At 53.5% G+C, this 10,000-nt stretch overlaps 1 protein-coding gene across 1 annotated transcript in view; it reads right to left on the bottom strand.

Moving 5' to 3' along the window:
• Positions 1 to 10,000, bottom strand: part of txnrd2.2 (thioredoxin reductase 2, tandem duplicate 2) — a 23,564-nt gene that overhangs the window by 5,866 nt on the left and 7,698 nt on the right. Inside the window, exons 11-13 of the mRNA XM_076997909.1 lie at positions 7,376 to 7,556; positions 2,144 to 2,280; positions 1,548 to 1,643 (exon numbers count right to left, since the gene is read on the bottom strand). Coding sequence (XP_076854024.1) covers positions 1,548 to 1,643; positions 2,144 to 2,280; positions 7,376 to 7,556 — 414 coding nt within the window. The remainder of the gene's footprint in view (positions 1 to 1,547; positions 1,644 to 2,143; positions 2,281 to 7,375; positions 7,557 to 10,000) is intronic.

The following is a 10,000-nucleotide window of genomic DNA, read 5'->3' as shown; positions in this document are numbered from 1 at the left end:
TATATTTAGTCTATTTTGTGGAATCATTTTGAGACATACTGCATAATTTTTCTTACCTGTGATAAAATCACTTATCACTTCATATCATAGGTAAGCTAAATGCACTTTAAATGTAGCTAGCTAGCTAGGTATTTAGACAGAAACTAAGGCTTAAAAACCCCATTTAAAAATCCCATTTAACACAAATTCGTTTCTATCTAAATAGCTAGACAGAGATTTACTACTTAAGTCCCGTTTAACTTAATGAGAAACTGTATACAGGGTTGCCAACTTTTGACGTTCGCTTGGAGTGAGATTTTAACCTGGAGCGGGGGGGGGGGGGGGGCGAACGTAAAATGGACACAGATTCAGTGTTATATCGCCGGTGGATGGCGCCAGAGCTAGCGAACTAGTAACGTATTGAATCATATATGTGGATCTGAGGTAAATAAACTGGATATTTTTTTTCGGCGTGAGATATCAGAAGTGTGGCGTGAGAGCGTGTGAAAACGGTCAAATGCGTGTGTCTCACGCTCAATGCGTGAGAGTTGGCAACCCTGCTGTATAACACAACTGTTGTTTATGGCTAAAAAACTACAGAGTCCCTGCATAAAATAATTAGTCCAGAAACATTTCCGTTGTTGTGGATGGATTTGCAGCATTTCTGAATTTGCAGCGCGTTTCTGAATTTGCAGTGAGTTTCTGAAATATAGCGCACGCGCTGTCATTTTGATGCATTTATATTTGCAGTACGATGGGCTTTCAGGGCCACCGTAGCAATGCAGCGTGCAGTCTGATCGTGTGCTACGTCACCAGACTCGTGTGCTACGTCACCAGACTGCTTCAGTCTGATCGTGTGCTACGTCATCAAACTGCTTCAGTCTGATCGTGTGCTACGTCACCAGACTGCTTCAGTCTGATCGTGTGCTACGTCATCAAACTGCTTCAGCCTGATCGTGTGCTACGTCACCAGACTGCTTCAGTCTGATCGTGTGCTACGTCACCAGACTGCTTCAGTCTGATCATGTGCTATGTCATCAGACCGCTTCCGTTGGCGATGCTACTTAAGGCGGGAAATGGAAACGAAGGTTTATTGAATTCTATTGGCCAAACTCATCATGGTCAGTGAGGAAACATTTATCGCAAAACAAGATTGTTATCACACTACACTAAGTGACAGTCAGAGTAACAGTGAGAGTAACGGGTAAAACAGTAACAGTCAGTAGTGAGCGTGTGCGGTAGTGAGCATGTGCGGTAGTGAGCGTGAGCGGAGGCGGGCGTGTGTGGTGGCGGGCGTATGCGGTGGCGGGCGTATGCGGTGGCAGGCGTATGCGGTGGCGGGCGTGTGCGGTGGCAGGCGTGTGCGGTGGCAGGCGTGTGCGGTAGTGAGCGTGTGCGGGCGTGTGCGGTAGTGAGCGTGTGCGGGCGTGTGCGGTGGCGGGCGTGTGCGGTGGCAGGCGTGTGCGGTAGCAGGCGTGTGCGGGCATGTGCGTGTGCGGTAGTGAGTGTGTGCAGGCGTGTGCGGTAGTGAGCGTGTGCGGGCGGTGCTCCTGGGTGGAATAACTCACGTTCTCATAGTCCATCAGTTGGCTGGACTGACCGGCGAGTCTGCGTGCCAGGAGTTTACCTGCCTGGACGGCTGTTGGCGTCAGTTCAGGACGACCCTGGAGAGATACAACAATCAGATACTCACAGGAGACACGAACCCACACACACAAACACACACACACACACACGAACCCACACACACGAACCCACACACACGAACCCACACACACACACACACACACACACACACACACACACACACACACACAAACAAACACACTCCCTCAGGACTGAAAGCTCCAGGCCAAGGTTTCTCCACGCCTCAACCAACGCTTCAAAGAACAAAGGACAAAGAGCACAGCCCACGGACCAGAACCACGGGTCGGGTCAGAACCATCACCCCCGCTGCAGAGATCGAAACACTGTCACATGGACTGATGTGGAGGGGGGAGGGAGGGTGTTTGTGTGTCTGTGTGTGTGTGTGTGTGTGTGTGTGTGTGTGTTGGGGGGTCAGGCCCATACACCTACTACCTGCTCCGCCATAAGCAACACACATCCGGGAGTCCAACCAAAGCCCTTCAGCATTTTAGATGCACGTGTGTGTGTGTGTGTGTACCTCTGCAACGTCGCCGATGGCGTACACGTTGGACACGGTGGTGCGCTCGTCTGTTGCCACGACGATCTTTCCTGTATCCGGGTCCAGTTGCACTCCAACCTCTGGCAGGTTCAGGCCTGCTGTGTCTGGAGCTCGGCCTGCCATCAGAGCTAGATTAGACGGGACCCATACTAGCCCCGCCCCATACTAGCACCGCCCCCCACACTAGCACCTCCCACCCAACAAACAAAGACCTAAGATCTAATCCAACAATTAAAAAAGAAAATGTCTGCATAGCAGGTGTGTGTGTGTGTGTGTGGGTACAGTGTGTGTATCTGGGTAGGGTGGTGTGTGTGTGTGTGTGTGTGTGTGTGTGTGTTGGCCCGTCAGCTGTTGGACTGAGTAATGAGGAGTCAAGTATGTGTATCCCATCAGCCACCTGGGGCCTGTAGTGTCATATCTGTCACTTCCTGTCAGTGGGCTGAGAGATAGCTGTCAACACTCACCCATCTTATCCATAGCATCCCACCCCCAACTGCCCCCCCCCTCTCTTTCTACCCCTCCCTCTCTCCCTCTCTCCCTCCTTCGACGGGTATCACAATAAACAGTGAAGCGGCAAACCCCTGGGGTACCATACTGATGTTATCAGCCAAAAAGCACAACAAATCCCAGAACTCCCACTTCCTGTCTGCCCCCCCCCCCTCCCCCCTCCCGCCTGCAGTGTGGAAGACTCACAGTAGGGGGCCTGGGGGGAATCCGTCTGTTTCACACACACTCTCACTCTCACACACCCACATGCACACACACACACCCCACTCACATTTAAATCAATTAGGAATCCCAGGTCATTTAAAATCAGCTCCTCTTAAAACAGCGAGGGTGAGGGTGTGTGTGATCGAGGGTGAGTGAGTGTGATCGAGGGGTGTGTGAGTGTGATTGAGTGTGTGTGTGTGTGATTGAGTGTGTGTGTGTGTGTGATCGAGTGTGTGTGAGTGTGATCGAGTGTGTGTGAGTGTGATCGAGGGTGAGGGTGTGTGTGATCGAGGGTGTGTGTGATCGAGGGTGAGGGTGTGTGTGATCGAGGGTGTGTGTGATCGAGGGTGTGTGAGTGTGATCGAGGGTGTGTGAGTGTGATCGAGGGTGTGTGAGTGTGATCGAGGGTGTGTGAGTGTGATCGAGGGTGAGTGAGTGTGATCGAGGGTGTGTGAGTGTGATCGAGGGTGTGTGAGTGTGATCGAGGGTGAGTGAGTGTGATCGAGGGTGTGTGAGTGTGATCGAGGGTGTGGGTGTGTGTGATCGAGGGTGAGTGTGTGTGATCGAGGGTGAGTGTGTGTGAGATCGAGGGTGAGTGATCGAGGAAACCCAATCATCTCAGCACAGTTCCCAGCAACCAGCTGTGGACCTCCACATGCCCAAACCTCCACACGCACGCCCAAACCTCCACACCTCCACACACACGTCCAAACCTCCACACACACGTCCAAACCTCCACACACACACACACACGTCCAAACGTCCACACACACACACGTCCAAATGTCCACACCTCCACACACACGCCCAAATCTCCACACACACGCCCAAACCTCCACACACACGCCCAAACCTCCACACACACACACGTCCAAACCTCCACACACACGTCCAAACGTCCACACCTCCACACACACGTCCACACCTCCACACACACGCCCACACCTCCACACACACGCCCAAACCTCCACACACACGCCCAAACCTCCACACACACGCCCAAACCTCCACACACGTCCACACGTCCAAATGTCCACACACACGTCCAAACGTCCACACCTCCACACACACGTCCAAACCTCCACACACACGTCCAAACCTCCACACACACGCCCAAACCTCCACACACACGCCCAAACCTCCACACACACACACACACACACACGTCCAAACCTCCACACACACGCCCAAACCTCCACACACACGTCCAAACCTCCACACACACGTCCAAACCTCCACACACACGTCCAAACCTCCACACACACGCCCAAACGTCCACACCTCCACACACACGCCCAAACCTCCACACACACGTCCAAACGTCCAAACCTCCACACACGTCCAAACCTCCACACACACGCCCAAACCTCCACACACACGCCCAAATGTCCACACCTCCACACACACGTCCAAACCTCCACACACACGCCCAAACCTCCACACACACGCCCAAACCTCCACACACACGCCCAAACGTCCACACCTCCACACACACGCCCAAACCTCCACACACACGTCCAAACGTCCAAACCTCCACACACACATCCAAACCTCCACACACACGCCCAAACCTCCACACACACGCCCAAACCTCCACACACACGTCCAAACCTCCACACACACGTCCAAACCTCCACACACACGTCCAAACGTCCACACCTCCACACACACGCTCAAACCTCCACACACACGCCCAAACCTCCACACACACATCCACACCTCCACACCTCTCCTCACGAGCAGCTCCCAGACAACTGAAACCTCCACAAGCATCTATACAAACAGCTGGATGCAAATGTTCGTCCCCACTTTCTCTCTGTCCCCCCAATCCACAGAGTCCAAACCAATATTCTTGCAGAAAATACGCAGTCTTCATCAGCTGGACAGAAGTCTTCATCAGTTGTAGTGAAGCACTTTGTTTGCACAGCTGATGAAGGACATCTCTCCCAAGTGTGTGTGTGTCTTTTGATCTTCCCACAGTCAGGCCTTCTACCAGAGGAATGGGAGTTCAGATATTTGAGGACACACACACACACACACACACACACACACACACACACACACACACACACACACACACACACACACACACACACACACACTTCACCTTCAGCACATAAACTGCCACCCCTGATAAATGTTTCAGACTGTGTGTTTTGGGTCTGTCCTGAGTCCATGATGCTGGTGCACCAACATCTCCATCTGCTGCCTGCACTACAGGCGTGAGAGCCGTCCACACCGTGGAAGCAATGTGCCCCCCCTTGACCTGCAGCCCAGAGGAAGGCACCCCCGCCTGGCCAGGATGGGGGGGCGCACTGGAGGATGGGGGGGTCACGGCTGTCAACGAGCCGCATGGCTGGAAGATAAATGTCACGATGGTTTTTATACTTCCAGTAAGAGAGACACAGAGAGAGAAAGTGCACATGAGATAGAGAGAGAGGGGGAGAGATAGAGAGTAAAGTAAAGTAAAAGTAAAATTTTATTTATAGAGCACCTCTCAAGATAAAAATCACAAGGTGCTTTACAGGATAAAAGAGAAAAAACAACAGTAAGAAAAAACTAAATAAATACAAGCCTAAAAAGATACGTTTTTAACATTTTTTTGAAAAGACACCACTGAATCTGCAGTTCTTATAGGCAGAGGGATAGAGTTCTAGAGACGGGGAGATGCTGTTGCAAACGCTCTATCACCTCTAGTTTTCAATCTTGTGCGTGGTACGGCCAGTAGAAATGTATCACCTGACCTCATAGACCTAGGGGGAGTATACTCATGCAATAGTACACTGATGTAACTTGGGGTTTGACCATGTAAACTGTTGTACGTCAGGACCAGAATCTTGTATTGTATTCTTAATTTAAAGGGGAGCCAGTGCAGTTGTGCGAGTAAAGGTGTAACATGACAATATTTTGATGATTTAGTTAGAAGCAGCATTCTGAACAACCTGGAGACGCTCTAGGGAGTTATTACAATAATCCAACCGAGAGATAGAAGAAGAGAGAGAAGGGGAGAGATAGAGAGAGGGGAGAGATAGAGAGAGGGGAGAGATAGAGAGAGGGGGAGAGGGAGACAAACAGAAGGAGAAGAAACGATGTGATCCAGGGGTCCAGGTTGAGCAGAACGCCCCCACACATGCGATAAAGAGCTCAAACACCTTCCTCATTTCACCAGGACCATGAAGACTCCAGAGATGAGCAGAAACCAGCCCCATATCTCCACTCTGGTCTTCCTCGTCTTCCTCCACTGACGGAAACATCGCTCAGCTCTCCCACTGTCCATAAATCAGCCAGTCCAATCCCGCCGGACGCTCCAGGCACCGCACACACCAGCGGGACGAGACGCACGCGTGACAGAAGGTGGCGAGATGGATGTGAACACTGACCGAGAGGACGCGTGCTGGGGGACACGCAGAAAGACAAAAGCCCCTGCAGCTCCGGCTACACATCCGGAGAGAGACAGAACAGCAGGACAGTGTCAGGAAGGCCCGGAGAGAGAGAGAGAGAGAGGAGAGAGAGAGAGAGAGAGAGAGAGAGAGAGAGAGAGAGAGAGAGAGAGAGAGAGAGAGAGAGAGAGAGAGAGAGAGAGAGAGAGAGAGAGAGAGAGAGAGAGAGAGAGAGAGAGAGAGAGAGAGAGGGGACAAAGGCGGGGAATGAGAGGAGCAGCGTCGGCCGGCTGCATCCTGGCCCGTGGGCCCCTTAGCACCAGTGATTAACACGTCCCCCGCTGAGCACAGATCACACTTTATTACCGTGTTTTCAGGCCCGGTGGCCTTCAGACTGTGTGAGTGTGTGTGTGTGTGTGAGAGAGAGAAAGAAAGAGAGAATAATGGCAATGACTGAAAGATTTCGTTGTGAGGATGTGTGTGTGAGGATGTGTGTGTGTGTGTGTGTGTGTGTGTGTGTGTGTGTGTGTTGGGGGGGTGTAGGAGCCTGTTTTTGAGGACTTTTTTAACCGGTTTTAAAAAAGAACCTGTTATTGTGCACCCTAGACACAGTGATCAGATCAACACGTCCACACACAGTGATCAGATCAACACGTCCACACACAGTGATCAGATCAACACGTCCACACACAGTGATCAGAACAACATGTCCTACACCCACACACAGTGATCAGATCAACACGTCCACACACAGTGATCAGATCAACACGTCCACACACAGTGATCAGATCAACACGTCCTACATCCACACACAGTGATCACAGCAGGAGGTGAGAAAATTAATTTCTGTAGACTGGTCATTACAGTAACCCTAACTGCAGCCCTGACCCCTGACCTTATTTCATTCTGTTTGAACTTTATTCTGACACATGAAGAGTTATTATGAAGGTTTTGCGTTCTGGCCGAGGTTTTGAATTCCAGCACTGGTGTGTGTGTATGTGTGTGTGTGTGTGTGTGTGTGTGTGATGACGTAAACGCTGCATGTTGACTGTGAAGCATGTGTGTGTTCTGGTAAGTAAAACCCAGTCTGAGGATGCTGTGGATGGAGAGAGCAGCTCACCTACAGCCCAGAGGACGGAGTCGAACACATCCTCCCGCTCCTCCTGCTCCACCCGCTCCACCTCCACCCACTTCACACGCAGCAACCCCGACGGAAGCTTCTCCACGGAGGTGGGAACACAGCCCCAGTGGAACCGGGTCCCATGGGCTTCCATGTGACCGGTCACGAGCCGGGCCATCTGCTGTAAAAGAGCAAGGAGCAGGTGTGAGGGTGGGGGTGGTGGTGAGAGTGGGGGTGGTGGTGAAGGTGTGGGAGTGAGGGTGGGGTTGGGGCTGGTGTGGTGGTGAGGGTGGAGTGTGGGTCAGGGTGTTGGTGAAGGTGTGGGTGGGGGGTGGTGTGAGGGTGATGGAGAGGGTGGGGTAATTGTGAGGGTGGTGGTGGTGGTGGTGAGGGTGATGGAGAGGGTGGGGGTAATTGTGAGGGTGGTGGTGGTGGTGGTGAGGGTGATGGAGAGGGTGGGGGTAATTGTGAGGGTGGTGGTGGTGGTGAGGATGATGGAGAGGGTGGGGTAATTGTGAGGGTGGTGGGTGCTGAGGATGATGGAGAGGGTGGGGGTAATTGTGAGGGTGGGGGTGGTGGTGAGGGTGATGGAGAGGGTGGGGGTAATTGTGAGGGTGGGGGTGGTGAGGATGATGGAGAGGGTGGGGTAATTGTGAGGGTGGTGGTGGTGAGGATGATGGAGAGGGTGGGGTAATTGTGAGGGTGGGGGTGGTGGTGAGGGTGATGGAGAGAGTGGGGGGTAATTGTGAGGGTGGTGGTGGTGGAGGGTGATGGAGAGGGTGGGGTAATTGTGAGGGTGGTGGTGGTGAGGGTGATGGAGAGGGTGGGGTAATTGTGAGGGTGGTGGTGGTGAGGATGATGGAGAGGGTGGGGGTAATTGTGAGGGTGATGGTGGTGATGGAGAGGGTGGGGTAATTGTGAGGGTGGTGGTGGTGAGGATAATGGAGAGGGTGGGGGTAATTGTGAGGGTGGTGGTGGTGATGGAGAGGGTGGGGTAATTGTGAGGGTGATGGTGGTGGTGAGGATGATGGAGAGGGTGGGGTAATTGTGAGGGTGGTGGTGGTGAGGATAATGGAGAGGGTGGGGGGTAATTGTGAGGGTGGTGGTGGTGATGGAGAGGGTGGGGTAATTGTGAGGGTGTGGTGGTGGTGATGGAGAGGGTGGGGTAATTGTGAGGGTGATGGTGGTGGTGAGGATGATGGAGAGGGTGGGGTAATTGTGAGGGTGGTGGTGGTGGTGGTGAGGGTGATGGAGAGGGTGGGGTAATTGTGAGGGTGGTGGTGGTGAGGATGATGGAGAGGGTGGGGGTAATTGTGAGGGTGGTGGTGGTGATGGAGAGGGTGGGGTAATTGTGAGGGTGGTGGTGGTGAGGATAATGGAGAGGGTGGGGGTAATTGTGAGGGTGGTGGTGGTGATGGAGAGGGTGGGGTAATTGTGAGGGTGGTGGTGGTGATGGAGAGGGTGGGGTAATTGTGAGGGTGGTGGTGGTGAGGATAATGGAGAGGGTGGGGGTAATTGTGAGGGTGGTGGTGGTGATGGAGAGGGTGGGGTAATTGTGAGGGTGGTGGTGGTGAGGATAATGGAGAGGGTGGGGGTAATTGTGAGGGTGGTGGTGGTGGTGAGGATGATGGAGAGGGTGGGGTAATTGTGAGGGTGGTGGTGGTGGTGGTGAGGGTGATGGAGAGGGTGGGGTAATTGTGAGGGTGGTGGTGGTGAGGGTGATGGAGAGGGTGGGGTAATTGTGAGGGTGGTGGTGGTGGTGGTGAGGGTGATGGAGAGGGGTGGGGGTAATTGTGAGGGTGGTGGTGGTGAGGATGATGGAGAGGGTGGGGTAATTGTGAGGGTGGTGGTGGTGAGGGTGATGGAGAGGGTGGGGTAATTGTGAGGGTGGTGGTGGTGAGGGTGATGGAGAGGGTGGGGTAATTGTGAGGGTGGTGGTGGTGGTGGTGAGGGTGATGGAGAGGGTGGGGGTAATTGTGAGGGTGGTGGTGGTGAGGATGATGGAGAGGGTGGGGTAATTGTGAGGGTGGTGGTGGTGAGGGTGATGGAGAGGGTGGGGTAATTGTGAGGGTGGTGGTGGTGGTGGTGAGGGTGATGGAGAGGGTGGGGGTAATTGTGAGGGTGGTGGTGGTGAGGATGATGGAGAGGGTGGGGTAATTGTGAGGGTGGTGGTGGTGAGGGTGATGGAGAGGGTGGGGTAATTGTGAGGGTGGTGGTGGTGGTGGTGAGGGTGGAGTGTGGGTCAGGGTGTTGGTGAAGGTGTGGGTGGGGGGTGGTGGTGAGGGTGATGGAGAGGGTGGGGTAATTGTGAGGGTGGTGGTGGTGGTGGTGAGGGTGATGGAGAGGGTGGGGGTAATTGTGAGGGTGGTGGTGGTGAGGATGATGGAGAGGGTGGGGTAATTGTGAGGGTGGTGGTGGTGAGGATGATGGAGAGGGTGGGGTAATTGTGAGGGTGGTGGTGGTGGTGGTGAGGGTGATGGAGAGGGTGGGGTAATTGTGAGGGTGGTGGTGGTGAGGGTGATGGAGAGGGTGGGGGTAATTGTGAGGGTGGTGGTGGTGAGGATGATGGAGAGGGTGGGGTAATTGTGAGGGTGGTGGTGGTGAGGGTGATGGAGAGGGTGGGGT

Source organism: Brachyhypopomus gauderio, chromosome 3 (genome assembly GCF_052324685.1).
Source record: "Brachyhypopomus gauderio isolate BG-103 chromosome 3, BGAUD_0.2, whole genome shotgun sequence".
Lineage (NCBI taxonomy): Eukaryota > Metazoa > Chordata > Actinopteri > Gymnotiformes > Hypopomidae > Brachyhypopomus > Brachyhypopomus gauderio.
The sequence above is the reverse complement of the archived record's forward strand: the minus strand, read 5'-3'. Positions and strand labels throughout refer to the sequence as shown.